At 31.9% G+C, this 16,380-nt stretch overlaps 7 protein-coding genes across 7 annotated transcripts; 6 read left to right on the top strand and 1 right to left on the bottom strand. All coding sequences in view use genetic code 12, as the record gives it.

Moving 5' to 3' along the window:
• Positions 1 to 299: 299 nt before the first annotated feature.
• CD36_20790 (ethanol metabolism and heat shock tolerance protein, putative) lies at positions 300 to 887 on the top strand (the record flags this gene model as incomplete). The annotated part of the gene is made up of 1 exon (XM_002418513.1): positions 300 to 887. One exon carries the CDS (start codon positions 300 to 302, stop codon positions 885 to 887), a length of 588 nt encoding a protein of 195 aa, XP_002418558.1.
• Positions 888 to 2,458: 1,571 nt separating this feature from the next.
• On the top strand, positions 2,459 to 4,999 carry CD36_20780 (serine/threonine-protein phosphatase B-type regulatory subunit, putative; the record flags this gene model as incomplete). Its single annotated transcript, XM_002418512.1, has 1 exon — positions 2,459 to 4,999. One exon carries the CDS (start codon positions 2,459 to 2,461, stop codon positions 4,997 to 4,999), a length of 2,541 nt encoding a protein of 846 aa, XP_002418557.1.
• A 1,406-nt stretch (positions 5,000 to 6,405) lies between these two features.
• Positions 6,406 to 8,256, top strand: IMD1 (inosine-5'-monophosphate dehydrogenase; the record flags this gene model as incomplete). The annotated part of the gene is made up of 2 exons (XM_002418511.1): positions 6,406 to 6,856; positions 7,142 to 8,256. The coding sequence occupies 2 exons, from the start codon at positions 6,406 to 6,408 to the stop codon at positions 8,254 to 8,256; spliced, it is 1,566 nt and encodes a 521-aa protein (XP_002418556.1).
• A 223-nt stretch (positions 8,257 to 8,479) lies between these two features.
• Positions 8,480 to 9,046, top strand: CD36_20760 (calponin homolog, putative; the record flags this gene model as incomplete). Its single annotated transcript, XM_002418510.1, has 1 exon — positions 8,480 to 9,046. The coding sequence occupies one exon, from the start codon at positions 8,480 to 8,482 to the stop codon at positions 9,044 to 9,046; it is 567 nt and encodes a 188-aa protein (XP_002418555.1).
• Positions 9,047 to 9,345: 299 nt separating this feature from the next.
• Positions 9,346 to 10,299, top strand: CD36_20750 (66S preribosome component MAK16; the record flags this gene model as incomplete). Its single annotated transcript, XM_002418509.1, has 1 exon — positions 9,346 to 10,299. The coding sequence occupies one exon, from the start codon at positions 9,346 to 9,348 to the stop codon at positions 10,297 to 10,299; it is 954 nt and encodes a 317-aa protein (XP_002418554.1).
• A 393-nt stretch (positions 10,300 to 10,692) lies between these two features.
• Positions 10,693 to 12,405, top strand: CD36_20740 (4-hydroxyphenylpyruvate dioxygenase, putative; the record flags this gene model as incomplete). Its single annotated transcript, XM_002418508.1, has 1 exon — positions 10,693 to 12,405. The coding sequence occupies one exon, from the start codon at positions 10,693 to 10,695 to the stop codon at positions 12,403 to 12,405; it is 1,713 nt and encodes a 570-aa protein (XP_002418553.1).
• A 281-nt stretch (positions 12,406 to 12,686) lies between these two features.
• Positions 12,687 to 14,810, bottom strand: CD36_20730 (nuclear regulator/transcription factor, cyclic AMP (cAMP)-dependent protein kinase (PKA) signal transduction pathway, pseudohyphal differentiation, putative; the record flags this gene model as incomplete). Its single annotated transcript, XM_002418507.1, has 1 exon — positions 12,687 to 14,810. One exon carries the CDS (start codon positions 14,808 to 14,810, stop codon positions 12,687 to 12,689), a length of 2,124 nt encoding a protein of 707 aa, XP_002418552.1.
• Positions 14,811 to 16,380: the final 1,570 nt, after the last annotated feature.

Below are 16,380 nucleotides of genomic sequence, written 5' to 3'. Positions count from 1 at the left end.
TATTCCTTGTTGTATTTAAATATTCATTTAATCATTAATAACACTTTTTTTTTTTTTTTGCATACAATGGAATATGGTAGTGTTTTTTTTATTTTCTCCGCCAAGGCTTACTTCCCTTTATCCACACTACCATTACCGCCTCTCCCTTGTTTTCATGGCATCCTGATGAACAATTTTTTTTTTTTTTTAGTTCTTCGATTTTCCCACTTTATAAGTCATTCAAACCTTTACACAATCACAATTACCATCTTTTTAGACACATTGATAGACCAAAATACTCCTTTTTATTTAGATATACAATGAAGTACATATTTAATAGATATAATGCATTATTAATTAAAAGACCATTGATCACCAATATGATCACCACTGGGTTATTAGTTGGTGGTGGCGATGCATTGGCCCAATTCCTCTTTCCCAACAATACCAACACACTGGAACAACTGCAACCGTTTGACTATTTAAGAAACCTTCGGGCCATTATATATGGATCGTTAATATTTGCCCCTATAGGTGACAGATGGTATAAATTTTTAAACACCAAGGTCGTATGGACACGGAGTGCTCAAAAACCTCATTTTCAACGATCAATGTCAACTCTATTACGAGTAATTGTTGATCAATTGGTGTTTGCCCCATTTATTGGTATCCCATTATATTATAGTGCCATGACAATTTTAGAAAATAGACAAGCAATCTTAGACAATATAATTGATAAATTCAACACAAGTTGGTGGATTACTTTGAAAAGCAACTGGCTAGTATGGCCATTATTCCAATTCTTCAATTTCTATTTGTTGCCAGTTCAATTTAGATTATTGGCAGTTAATATTATTAGTATTGGATGGAACACATATTTGAGTTATGTGATGCATAGCCAAAAGTAGTCCAAACCAACCAAATAACGATGAGGAGAAAGCATGAACCAAGGATTTAACTTGTCACCACCCACCAAAGACATGATGCAGAAAAGAAATAGGTGTGTGACGTCACATATTAGAGTAGTGTGTATGACCAATAGTTAACTCAAAGAAAGACAATCAAGATTTCTAGTTAAAAAACACACTAACAAAGATCGAATTCTTGTATATTGTAGAAACACAATAGAGAACGAAAATGTCGAAAGACATTGATTTCCCCAAATATTCTTACTTTATTCTTTTGTTTCAAAATTGTTAAGAGACTATTATAACTGGGAAGAGGAAAATGAGCCTGAATTGTAGATGTAGTTCTAATGTTCTTGTTGAAAAATGTGAAAATAACTTGTCGTTTTTCACATTCAGTTTAACGTGCATACACTACCACACCACATTAGAATCAGATCAGACAATATTTCAAGACTCAGAAGTTTTTAGTAGATTATTTTGTCAATTGAGATATTGCGCTACATACCCTCTTAGGAACAGTATATATTCCGTTCTATTAAAAATTTCTGGAATATCTATACTCATTAGAGTGTAATATTTTATTGGCGAGTGGTAACGAATGGTAGTTAATTGACATGGAATGACTTCAGTGTTTGTTTGTTCCTAATTTCAGTATACTTATATTAAACATACTTTTACATTCGCTAACGTACCCCACTCCCCTCCTCCCCTGTGTATATCCGACCAAAAGAATTAATCGATATAAGAATAGTAATATTAATAACCCTACTCATAACAGCTCTTGTGTTGACTCGAAAAAGAAGCCTTGTTTGATATATTAACACATTCCGACGACATATTCTCATTCAACAACATACAAGGACACGCCCAAATTCTTAGTTCAATCGTGTTAAAGAAAAGTACAGCCTACAAATACTATTTGTAAGAACCACCACCGCCGCGACAAACAACTTAAAATGAAAAAAAGTCCACCACCGCGACATTTAGAATTTATAATTTTGTTGTTGACATTTAATTTTCTTTGGTGGTTCCCCTTTGGTTTGCTTTTCCACTTTTCAACAAACAACAGTCTTTTTTTTTTCTTTCTCTAATTCAATTCAATTCAAATTATTCTTGTTTTCTATTTTCAAATTACAACCTACACAAATCAATCATCATTTGTCTAACTTTCTCTTTTTTTTTTCATATCTATTTATCTATCTATCAATCTTATTACTTCTTTGATATTTGGATATTGTTTGAAAGTTGACTACTATTTTGATATCTGATTGGAGGATTACTTATATTTGTTGTCATTTTTATTTCTCCTGAACTATTATCTTGTGTCACCAACATACTATATTCAACCTTCTACCGAAATATACCCTTGTGAAGTCATTTTATTGCTTCCTTTCACTTGTATACTGCATTTACACACCTTATACAACTTCCTCAAAAAGTGAATTGATATTCAAGACCAACGTTCATTTTTTTTACTATATTTGTTTACTCCACTCACAGTCTTTTTCATCCTCCCCTCCCCACTATATTACATTCTGGGTGTGTTCGATTATTATTGAAAAGTGTCCAAAATGATGAAAGGATTCAAAAACAGATTGACCCGAAACAAGGGTCAATCAACTAGCAAAAAAACAGAAAAGAAAGAAAAGGAAAGAGAAAAGGAACGGGAAAAAACTGAGAAAAGGTCTTCTTCACCAAGCAGTTTAAGTTTGAATACATCTTCTTCTTCCCTGCAAAGTTCGAAAAATTTAATGACAAACACTTCTGGATCGTTGAAATCCAATTCTCCTAGTCCATCCAGAAATAATAGCTCGACAAGTGCTGGGTCGATAAAGTCTACTGCCAGCAATATAACCATGACATCAGCGTCTTCTCCTCAAGGTCTGCCTTCTCAAGGTTCTCCCAAAATTGTTGTTAATAATGATGAGGACACTTCTGGTAATGTTTTTGGGTCTCCTTCCCAACCAACTAACAATAATGCATCAACTTCTTCTGGTTCTTCTTCAACAGGAACAGGAACAGCATCCACGTTATTACCAGGATCTTCAACATCCTTGAATGCGAATGCCAATGCACATACAAGCAATGTGCCCTCGATTGTGGCTTCTGGTCCGGCACCATCATTCAATTTGAATCACCCAATTACACCAACACCAACATCTCCAAACTCGTCTATGGGATTTCATAATCAATTTGAGGGTAAAGCGACTCATAGCCAACATTCTGCCCAGTCTCATTATTCCCAATTGACTCCTAATATTGCTTCTCCAGGGAAAGAGAATATTGACATTGATTTGATTGTCACCCCCAAAAGACATTCATCTTCTCGATTTGAACCAACATCTTCGGATAGATACCAAGAAATTGTTAAATTGCCCAATTTCGATGAAGTGTTACCTGAAGAACAAATTCAATTGTTTATACAGAAAATTGATCAATGTAATATCATGTTTGATTTTAGTGATCCAACATTTGATATTAGGGGCAAAGAAATCAAAAGAATAACTTTACAAGAGTTGATTGGGTTTATATCCAACAACCGTTTCACATACACTGATGAAATGTATAAACATGTGGTCACTATGTTTAAAAAGAATCTTTTCCGACCAATCCCGCCCCCAGTTAATCCTATTGGTGATATATATGATCCTGATGAAGATGAGCCGGTAAGTGAATTAGCTTGGCCCCATATGCAAGCCATCTATGAATTTTTCTTACGATTCATTGAACTGCCTGATTTCCAACATCAAGTTGCCAAACAATATATCGATCATGAATTCATTTTGAGGATATTAGAGTTGTTTGATAGTGAAGACCCTCGAGAACGTGATTGCTTGAAAACCACTTTACATCGTATTTATGGTAAATTTTTAAGTTTAAGAAGTTTTATTAGAAAATCGATAAATAATGTTTTCCTACAATTTGTTTACGAAACAGAAAGATTCAATGGTATTGGTGAATTATTAGAAATATTGGGGTCAATTATTAATGGGTTTGCATTACCATTGAAAGAAGAACACAAGATTTTCTTGGTTAGAGTATTGATTCCATTACATAAAGTAAAGTGTTTATCGTTATATCATCCTCAATTGGCATATTGTATTGTCCAATTTTTAGAAAAAGATCCCTCCTTAACTGAAGATGTGATTATGGGTTTGCTTAGGTATTGGCCTAAAGTTAATAGTCCTAAAGAGGTTATGTTTTTGAATGAAATTGAAGACATATTTGAAGTGATGGAGCCAAATGAATTTGTTAAAATCCAAATTCCTTTATTTGCTCAATTATCTAAATGTATAAGTTCGCCTCATTTCCAAGTGAGTGAAAAAGTGTTGTGCTATTGGTCAAATGAATATTTTTTGACGTTAATTACAGAGAATGCTGAAGTTGTGTTACCGATAATTTTTGCATCGTTATATGAATTGACAAATGCAACTCAAGCGGGTATTGAAAATGGTATAATGAATCAAAAACTAGCTCAATTCCCTAATGCTACTACTGATGCTAATGGTAATCTAATTGATAATGGGTTAGTATTACAAGATTTACAACAAGGAATAGCTCCAAGTATGAATAATCCTTCTCATCCTCACTACAATATTTTCCAAGCTCATGCTTCGATAAGCAACAACAACAACAACAACAATAGTAATAATAATAATAACAATGATAACAGTATAAATAATCCAGATAGTATGAATATTAATACGGATTCCAATGGTAATGAGATGTCTGATGAGGAGTATTATGATCTGTTTACTGGCATGGGTGGAGGAGCAGGAGGAGCAAATCCCAATAATCCATTAGGTGATGATTTTGGTGGTGCATTTGATGATGGTACTGGAGGGTTATTACAACATAATTCAGCAACATCAAATTGGAATAGAAGTATTCATTCGTTAGCTTATGGAGCATTAAAAGTGTTTATGGATCATAATCCAATCTTGTATGATCATTGTACTGTGCTTTATCATCAATCATTAGCAGAACAAAAGCAACGTGAAGCAAATAGAAAAGAAGGTTGGAAACGAGTTGAAGAATTAGTTCGACAAATTAAAAATAAAAAGAATTTGGAACTGCAACAACCACAACATCCAGCTAGTGGAGTGATTTGAAATGAAAATCAAAAAAGAAAGAGACATTCCAAGGAAGATTATCAGTTAAATAAACATGCAAAATTAAAAAAAAAAAAAAAGAAGCAAACAAAGGGGAAGTGTTTTCTAGTATATTATGTATTGATTTACAATGAAAATATAAATTTCTTTCATTATTGTTATACAAGTAAATCCTATTTATTTGAAGTAGATCTTATGAAGAAGGAGAACCATTTTTAGTAATATTAATTGAGTAGAAGTGTCTTTTGTAGCACAATTGTTACGTACTTATGTAGTTTGTTGTTTGAGATTACCAAATAAATTATGATTACCATCCAGTCAATCAATCCTATACACCAGAAGTTGGTGAATTGAATTTCTCACACGACTCTTGTATTTTTTATGATCAACATCATCATCACATCAAAAATGAAAAAGTTTCATCTTTTGAATTTACTTTTTCTTTCTCTAGTTTTCCTTCTTTGCAGTTTTCTTTCAAAGCAGTTAATTAATTAAACTATATAAAGAGTATGTTAATCGACTTATACGAACTTTCTTCTTCTACCTTATACCTTGGATATATGTAACTACTGTGATGATAAAGCTTTATACCTAAATTAATATTGAACAATTACTATTAGTAATGAAATACAAATAAAGAACCGCTACACTGATTTTTTAAGAATATTATATATTGAAACAAGAAGAAAGGAATGGAAGAAATCAATGAATAATGGGAGTTATTGAATTACTAACTAAGCTTGAAAGAATAGAACAATAGATTTCTCTACAGTACAGTGAGGGGGAGAAAATCATTTACTCTGGGGTTCCCGATTTTAGGGGAAAGTGACACTGATGGTTATAAATAGATGATACGGAACTTACCACGGAAAGTAGAATCAAGATCTCTGATTGGATTTCTCCTTCCATCGGTAGATCCGAAATTACCGCACAAATATCTATTAAAAAGTATCCAAACTCTTTCCCTCTAACTAATAAATACATATATTATTTTTCCAATCAATTAAAGTAGATTATCAGACTCTTATCAATGCAACTAAATCACTACTCAGTTGTGTGTAATCAACACTGTTGTTTATAGTTTGTTTTAGCAATATCTCTGTGTGGGTGTGTCAAATGTCCTGCACATAAATTTTTTGAATGGATTATGCGATGATTACAAATTGATTGATTGAAAACATTTCTTTTTTTTTTTCCCTCGTCCCATACAAAATCTGACTCCTTCAAACTGTAGGCATCTCTCTCCTACGAAAAAAAATTTTCAATCCTAAAAATTTCTTTCCCTTTCTTTCCTTTTCTTCTTTTTCTTTTCTGGCAAAGTTTGTCCCGTTTAATAAGCATATAGTTCTTATTATCTTCAAATCCTTTCTACTTATATTATAAATTCCCCTCCTACCACCTCAACGATGGTTTTTGAAGCCTCCAAAGCAACCTCTTATTTGAAAGATTACCCTAAAAAAGATGGTTTATCAGTCAAAGAATTGATTGATTCTACTAATTTTGGTGGGTTAACTTATAACGATTTCTTAGTATTACCAGGTTTAATCAATTTCCCTAGTTCAGCTGTTTCATTAGAAACCAAATTGACTAAAAAAATCACTTTGAAGTCACCATTTGTTTCATCACCAATGGATACTGTTACTGAAGAAAATATGGCTATTCATATGGCATTATTGGGTGGTATTGGTATAATTCATCATAACTGTACTGCTGATGAACAAGCAGAAATGGTTAGAAAAGTTAAAAAATACGAAAATGGATTTATTAATGATCCAGTTGTCATTTCTCCTGAAGTAACCGTTGGAGAAGTTAAAAAAATGCATGAAACTTTGGGGTTCACTTCTTTCCCTGTTACTGGTATGTTTATTTTTTTTTATCTGTGTGTGTTTGTTTGTTTGTTTCGAAAAGGGTATCACATTAAGTATACTCTGATGATTATTCTTTAAAATTTATTAACTTTCGTTCTACCGAATAAAAACTATGTTTTTTTACATCAAACGATGTTGGGGAAAACTTTATTAATCTGATTCTTTTTTTACATTAATTCCATAATGTGATACCTAGAAACAAATACCACTAGAAACCCAATTTTTTGAGAATTAAAAAAAAACAAAATTTACTAACAAATATTGTATACTATAGAAAATGGTAAAGTTGGTGGTAAATTAGTTGGTATTATCACTTCTCGTGATATTCAATTCCACGAGGATGACAAATCACCAGTTTCTGAAGTCATGACTAGAGATTTGGTTGTTGGTAAAAAAGGTATTTCATTAACCGATGGTAATGAATTGTTAAGATCTTCTAAAAAAGGTAAATTACCAATTGTTGATGATGAAGGTAATTTGGTATCTTTGATTTCTCGTACTGATTTACAAAAGAATCAAGATTACCCAAATGCTTCAAAATCATTCCATTCTAAACAATTATTATGTGGTGCTGCCATTGGTACCATTGATGCTGATAAAGAAAGATTGGACAAATTAGTGGAAGCTGGATTAGATGTTGTTGTATTAGATTCATCTAATGGTTCATCAATTTTCCAATTGAACATGATCAAATGGATCAAAGAAAAATACCCAGAATTACAAGTTATTGCCGGTAATGTTGTCACTAGAGAACAAGCAGCATTATTGATTGAAGCTGGTGCCGATGCCTTGAGAATTGGTATGGGTTCTGGTTCTATTTGTATCACTCAAGAAGTCATGGCTTGTGGTAGACCTCAAGGTACTGCTGTTTATGGCGTCACTGAATTTTCCAACAAATTTGGTGTTCCATGTATTGCTGATGGTGGTATTGGTAACATTGGTCATATCACTAAAGCTTTAGCTTTGGGTGCTTCTTGTGTTATGATGGGTGGTTTATTGGCTGGTACTGCCGAAACACCAGGTGATTACTTCTATAGAGATGGTAAAAGATTAAAGACTTATAGAGGTATGGGTTCCATCGATGCCATGCAACAAACCAGCTCCAGTGCCAATGCTTCTACATCAAGATATTTCTCGGAAGCTGATAAAGTATTGGTTGCACAAGGTGTTTCCGGTTCAGTTGTTGATAAAGGATCCATTACTAAGTTTGTTCCATACTTGTACAATGGGTTACAACACTCTTTACAAGATATTGGTATTAAATCGATTGATGAATTGAGACAAAACGTTGATAACGGTGAAGTTAGATTTGAATTTAGAACCGCTTCAGCCCAATTTGAAGGGGGTGTTCATGGTTTACACTCTTATGAAAAGAGATTACACAACTAAAACAGTGTTTAGTTTTGCATGCACCATGTATTCTAATTAGAAGTAGAAAGAGTTTTGTAGTAGGTATTTGTATTTTTTTGATTTTTAATTAATTATGGTTATTTTAGACGCACGTGACTATACTCAGCCTACTAGAGATTTAGTAGTTTGGATTTTTTTTCTTCGTTGATTGAAGCCAACCACACATTACACATTATACACAACCTTTATCTCAAATACAATAATGCCCATTCCTCCTATATCTACGGAAAATAAAAACTTAGATGAAGATATACTGAGTTCAAGATTAGCTAGATACAATGCCATTCAACCAGAAGTCAAACAATATCTTTATGATATTTTATCACCAAAATATCCTGATTTATTCATTCACAAATTCTCCATCGACAAAACATCAGGGAAAATCTTACAAGAGATAGATTTATGTGAATTATTAAAGGATGGTGAATTATTATGTAAACTAGGCCAATTATTAGGTCGCGACAATAATAATATCATTCCCAATAATCCAACTTTCAAATTTAAAAATTCACAATTGGCATTTCATCAAATGGAAAATATTAGTTTTTTCTTAAAATTATGTGAATTGATTAAATTACCTCATGATGAAATATTCCAAACCGTCGATTTATTTGATGAGAAAGATCCTTATCAAATATGTATTACATTAATGTCATTTTCAAGAATTGTTCATGATTTGGATAATCAAGTTTTTTATAAAGTCATAGGTCCCAAAATTGTTAAAGTAAAACCAACAGTGCCGATAAAACCTTACAAATTAAGAGCATGAAAAGGATCTTGGATATATGTGAATGTATAGGATTAGGGGAGTAGTTGGTGAAGTATTCCTCCAATCAGTTTATTGTCATTAATAATTTGTTTTGTAGAGTCGATCAAGGTTGTGTTTATATACAGGAATCCGCTTTTTTTTTTGGTGTCCTCATCTCTTCGCTTCTCTCTTTATTTCTTTTTTTAGTGTGGTAAGAAAAAAAAAAAAAAAAAATTTATTTCAAAATTTTCTTCTATATAAATCTTATCAATTATAACCAACCGTCTTTTCCTTATAGAATCAACTCCATATAATATATCATGTCTGACGATATAGTATGGCAAACCATCAATCATCAATTCTGTGCTTTTAAAGTGAAAACAGACAAGGGACAAAATTTCTGTCGTAATGAATATAATGTCAGTGGGTTATGTAATAGACAATCTTGTCCTCTTGCTAATTCACGTTATGCTACTGTTAAAAACGTTGGTGGGAAATTATATCTTTATATGAAAACTGCTGAACGAACTCATATGCCAAATCGATGGTGGGAAAGAATCAAATTATCGAAAAACTATAACAAGGCATTAAAACAAATTGATGAACGATTACAATATTGGCAAAAATTCTTAATACATAAATGTAAACAAAGATTCACTAGATTAACTCAAGTTGCTATCACTGAAAGACGATTGGCATTACAAGAAGGTGATAATGAAAGGCATTATGTTGGAGTTAAAAATAAAGTTAAACGAAGAGAACAAAATCGAGAAAGAAAAGCATTAGCTGCTGCTAAAATTGAAAAAGCTATAGAAAAGGAATTACTTGAAAGATTGAAAAGTGGTGCATATGGTGATAAGCCTTTGAATGTTGATGAAAACATTTGGAAGAAAGTTATGGGTAAAGTGGATGACGAACAGGAAGAAGAAGAAGAGGAATTTGAAGATGACATAGATTTGGTCAGTGGAGATGAAGATGATGAAAGTGATGTTGGTGAAGTGGAATATGTAGAAGATTCTGGTGATGATGAATTGTTAGATATGGAAGATGTTGAAAAATGGTTAGGTGATTCTTCCGATGAGGAAGAAGGTGAATCATCATCTTCGTCCGAAGAAGAAGAAGAAGAGGAATTATCCGATGATGAAGAATCTGGATCAAGAAAGAGAAAATCTGAATCTGATGAAAAGGCAAAGAAGAAAAAGAAGAGAAGACCAAGAGTGGAAATCGAATACGAACAAGAAGAAGAACCATTGCATACCAATATTGCTGTATAGAAGTATTTTTTTTGAACACTTATTAATGTACACTATTATTAATGAATTATATTTGAGTCTACAAGTATTGTTGGATATAACTAGAAGAGTTAACCAGCAACTACCTAAACTAGAATGAGGATTAACTCACAAGCCATTATGAAGAATTTAAAGTCCTCTATTAGAGCGTCAAAACTTTTTGTGTTGTTCCGTTTTGTGTTGATGTTTTTATAAACGGCAAACTAGCTGCAAATATATTTAGCAAAACAATTTTTTTATAAACTATCCTGATCTTTCTGGTATTTTGTTATAATAAACCTCTTACTCGTAACAGAGGCTATCACTTGCTTAGCTTATCTTGCTAATTAATATTTAGACAACTATCTTACTTACTTTCCCAATATTTTTTTGCTAATGATACTTAACAAAGAGAACTTGTCTTGTTCATGTGCTAATGATTCTGATCAAACAGTTACACTATGTCCATCAGAATCAACTATTGATATTAATAATCTAGACTTTATATTAACTACTGAATTGCCATTTTTCTCCTTAGATTATCAAGATTATCCTTTAATGGATCTTACTACTGAAGAATTATTGCAAGATAAATTCCCTAATACAAAATTCCCATATGATGGGTTTATTAATTTCCATTCCTTGAAAATTTGTAGTTCCAATGCAAAACAAATGTCAAAATATTTACAACTTGCAATGGGGTTTAAAGAAGTTGCCTATAAAGGGTTAGAAACGGGATCCAAACTAATAGGTGCTCATATAATGCAAAATGGATCAATTACATTAGAAATCATTAATACTTTAGAAACCATTGATGATGATAACGTTTTAAAATTTCCATTTTTCCAAAATGATTTAAATAAATTCCGAAATATTAATCATGAATATTTTTTAGAAAATTTCAAATTAACTACTGATGATTTAATTTTCGATTTTGTTAATACTAGGATTGAAAGTTTATCATTTAAATCAGATTATCTTAAATTTGGCAAACAATTCTATAATAATATTACAAGGTCAAACGATTATAAAGAATCAATGACTAAAGTCAGTAATTTTATTGTCCAAACAATAAATAATTCAGAAGAAATTTATAATGATATGATGGAATGTACATTGATTCAAAAATTCTTGAAATTACACGCTGAAGGGGTTATGGATATAGCATTTAATGTGAATGATGTTGATTCAATTTTCAATCGAGCAATTAAAGCTGGTAGTGGGATAATAAGGTTACCGAAAATAATATCTGATGAGAATGGTGTAATTAAATTGGCTACTATTAGTATACCCAATTCTGATATTCAACATACATTAATCGAGAATATCAACTATACTGGACCTTTCTTACCAGGGTTTTCCCAACCAATATACCCATTAGCTGATTATTATCAAGTACAATTAAATATGATGCCCCCAGTTAACCTAACAGTATTGGATCATTGTGTTGAGAATTATAGTTGGAATCAAATGATGGAACAAGCGAAATTATACGCGGATATGTTTGGATTTCATAAATATTGGTCAGTTGATGAAGATGATATATCCACAGGATTCACGGCATTAAGATCCATAGTAATGTCTTCAAGTAATGGACAAATCAAAATGCCAATTAATGAGCCAGTTAAATCAATTATGAAAGGACAAATTGAAGAATTTAATGATTTTAATGGTGGACCAGGGATTCAACATATTGCCTTCAGAACAAATTGTATAATAGAAACAGTAATGGCATTATTGCAACGAGGAGTTGAATTCAATCATACTTCGGAAAAGTATTATGATAATCTAAAGAAAAGATTAAATAGTGATGGGATTAAATTATATGAAGATTTTGATACTTTAAAATCATTAAATATATTAATTGATTATGATCCATCAACCAAATCGAAATCGAAATCAAAATCAAAAAGGAAAAAGAATAATAAATGTAATTATCTATTGCAGATATTTTCTAAACCATTGCATGATCGTCCAACGTTATTTATAGAAATAATTCAAAGACATCATCATAATGGGTTTGGAAAAGGTACATTTAAAGGATTATTTGAAAGTATTGAAGAACAACAAAAATTAAGAGGGACATTTGTTGAATCACAGGATAATTGAATGGGTAATATCCCAAAAAGAAAAAAAAGTCTATATGTCTCCCAACATTACTGTGTAGATGTATACATATATGTGCTTTCTTAGTTAATAATACATAATCTACAACTAATCAAAAAAGATGAATGGATATAATTAAGTAAATACACACATACATAGATGAATAAATAAAATAAATAAGTAAATGGATAAATAAACCTAATAATAAATAAATAAAAATAAAATAACCAGAATATTCAAGGAAATTAGTCTTTGAAATGGAAAGTTCCTTTGCTTTAGTTGTATCATAATGTTTTGTGAACAGTTAGAGGTGTATTATGAGATGAGCCATAATAAAGGTCTTCTTCCTTTATAGCAGTGGATTGTGGAGATCTTTCAAGGTATTCATGAACATATTTGACTTCTGAGACATTAGCTGTGGTTGAATCCCCTTCTTCAACAATGCTCTTGATCACGTCACGTGTTTCTAATAATTTTGAGTCTGAGTTTTTACTGCTTGACATTGAAGTTGAAGACCCATCTTCTTCTTGTTCATCATCGTCATCGTCATCATGACCTTCCTCTGTTTGTGTCTGAATTCCTATTACTTCTTCCTCTTCCTCCTCTTCTTGTTCATGAAAATCACCAACCCCATTTGACCTTCCTTCTCTTTTCACTTCTTCTCTCTGTCTTGTCATACTTTCATCTAAAATATCTTGTTCATCATCTTCACTCTTCAACTTATGTCCTTTGGTTAAAAAATATTGCTTTATATCTTTGACAAATAAAGGGTATAATAAACTATCAACTCCTTCGTTTCTAGCAATTTCATATGCCCGATCAAAAGGAATCCAAACTCCCTTTAAATTCATTGATCCAACTTTAACTACATTTTTAATCTTTTCTGTCTTTAGTATTCCATCTCGTTTACCTCTTGTCATACCAATAACATTTAACAATTTTGTTCCATTGATATAATTGGTATCTTCACGACGAGAAACTAAAATATTTCGAGCTCGAACTTGATAGCAATTGGTATTTTCATCATCCCATCTTGTAGTTGCAACTTTTGGTCGAATTACACGTTCTGGATAATCAGTTTGAGGAATACAACTACTGATTGAAGTAGCTCTGGATTGACGCCCACTGCGAGTAGTGATTGATGATGCTCTTGATTTGGTTGGAGTGGAATTTATCAGAATGTTTTTACTCGAAATTTGTTGTGGCAATTGTGTCATTTGCGACATTTGCTGTGATTTCGGTTGTTGCTGTTGCTGCTGTTGCTGCTGTTGCTGTTGCTGCTGTCTTTGATATAAATACATTTGATTAGTTTTTGATGGAGACACTTGTTGGGGTGAACCATAAGTGAATTGAAATTGAGAATTGGGTTGACTAGTTGTAGCAATTGTTGTTGGAATTGAAACGTTTGAAGCCACTGGTGATGACGATGGAGCTCCTGCTTGAGAATACAACATGAAACCTGTATTACCATAAGGTTGAGCTGTTTGGTGCTGATAATGTTGCAGTTGTTGCTTTTGTGGGGTTGGTGGCGACTGCTGTTGCAGTTGCTGCGGATAGGAAGTCTCAGCTAGTTGTTGTTGTAATTTAGAATTGGTTTGAGGTACAAGTGTTTGATCTCCACCACTTTTTCTAGAAAACTCTTTTTGCTGTTGTTTTGATGTAACATAGCCTCCAATTGTATTGCCTTGAGTATAAAATATATCTGGAACTTGCTGTTGATGCTGTGGTTGCTGGTACGAATGTTGTTGTTGTTGTTGCTGCTGCTGTTGTTGTTGCTGTTGTTGTTGCTGTTGTTGTTGTTGTTGCTGTTGTTTGCTCCGAATGTTGGGATTTTGGGTGTCAGGTGTAGAAACGGAACTCATTTGGAAGGAAGGGCTGATAATCAGGTTCATTGTGGAGTTTTGATAATCATTGGCAGAAGTGGTTGGAGTAGTATAATAATCAGCAGCTTGAACAAGAGGAAATCCTGGCTGTAATGTATAGTAGTTAGCATTTTCCAATAGAAAGTTCTTAGGTACTCTTGCTTGTTGATATGATCCTGTGAATTGTTGATATATCGAAGGAATTTCATAACTAGTAGAGGATGAACCTAAGTTTTGTTGATTTTGCTGCTGATGTTGTTGTTGATTTTGCAGTTGTTGCTGCTGCTGCAAATGATGTGATTGTCTTGATTGTTGTGACTCTGGCTGATTCTGCTGAGTCGGATGATGGTGAAGGGGTTGATGCAATAGATGGTTTTGATGAGTGGCTTGAGATTGGTCATGCTGATGGTCATGTTGGGGAGAATTATTCTGGACAGGTTGATCCTGAGATGAAGTAACAGGAATATGATCTGAGCTTGAAGGTGCCCCCACTAAATCCTGGCTGTAGAAGTTTGAATGACTCGATGTCGTCATAATACCATTCATTTATAGAATATGTAAATATATTTATAACGAGATTAAAAGTTGAAGCAAATTATTGATAAATAAATGATTCTGGGACAGTTCTTCTTAATTACTATAGGAACCAACAAGAATGTACAAAATCAACTGAAAACAATAGTGTCAAGTCACAAACAAATTAAAGAAAAAGAAAAACCAACAAATTCAGTAAAGATATTTGCTCTGGATGGTATATTATCTATCAATGTATTAATAAAGATCAGTGATATAGATTCCCTTTTCTTTTATTTGCTTTTTTTTGGGGAATCTCTAAATCAAGGAAAATTCAACGCTATGGCGATCTTCAGAGTTTAGTATTTGAAATAAATATCCCACTAAAAAAAATAAACTTAGAGGTTCTTTAGGAAGATTGTAGTAATTTCAAATATAGGAACGTAAACTTCTGTATTATAGACTCTTGTATTTTTTTTTAACTTCTCAAATAATTAAGGAAACTTCTACTGTTTATCAATTGTTATTTTGATTTCTTCAAAAACTCGTATTCGCTTTGACCTATTTTTGTATTTTTTTGTCTTTTTGTATGAAATGTTTTAAAATACTGTGGGCTCTGAAATGAATATGACAATAAATAATATGGAATCTCCGTTTTCTTTCGTTTATTATTTTGTTGTAAATGTTTTGAGTATATTATTTTGCCTGAAACTAAAACCAAATTGAAATCATAGAGGTGTGATATTATTTAATAAAACCTAAATCCAATATAAGAGTATACTCAAAATTAATTGATAATAACTGCTTCTGGGTTTGATGCCAAAAAAAAAAGAGGGGGGGACAGAGAAATTGTTTAGATTTTATACGTCAAAACTCTTGACTAATAAAATAAAAATATTATTTTCAGTTTTCTGGTAGTCGATTGTTTAGAATTAAAACCCAGTTTTTCTAAAAAGGGTGATTATTATTATTGTTATTGTTATTGTTATTGTTATTGGCGATGGTGTTGGTGTATTTCTTGTTTCTCATCAGAGTAATAGGGGGAATATTGGTAATACCTATAAAAATAATTATTCTTGAATACTTAAATATAATAAATAACCAGGAATGATAATCAAATCAAGCCTAGAAGCAAATATTATTTAAGTTTTGTTCCCTTTAAATTTTAAGACTATAAAAGATCGTGGTCTCTAGAAACTCTAGGAAATTGGAAGGCGTAGATTAAAATGAGAGCAAAAAAAAAAGGATAAAGGAGTAGAAAATTGCAAAAAAAAAGAATCGTGCAACCATAAACAATAAAACTTTTCGTGTTAAAAATGACATCAAAACAAAAAAAAAAAAAAAAGAAAAACTTTCACAAACACTAAGTAAACGTAAAAACTTGAAGAGTAAGATGAAAGAGTAAGAGTGAAATAATAATAATAATAATAATAATAATAATAAAGGCTTTATAATAATCAAATAATACCCAATAAAAAAATTAAACTAGAACTGACCTAAGCCTTATTGATAAAGCAAATATTATTTTTTTATTACTGAATGATACAATAATAATATGATTTGGTTGATGAATTTGTATGAAATAAATCTTCACAGCAGTATT

Source organism: Candida dubliniensis, chromosome 2, assembly GCF_000026945.1.
Source record: "Candida dubliniensis CD36 chromosome 2, complete sequence".
Lineage (NCBI taxonomy): Eukaryota > Fungi > Ascomycota > Pichiomycetes > Serinales > Debaryomycetaceae > Candida > Candida dubliniensis.
The sequence above is the reverse complement of the archived record's forward strand: the minus strand, read 5'-3'. Positions and strand labels throughout refer to the sequence as shown.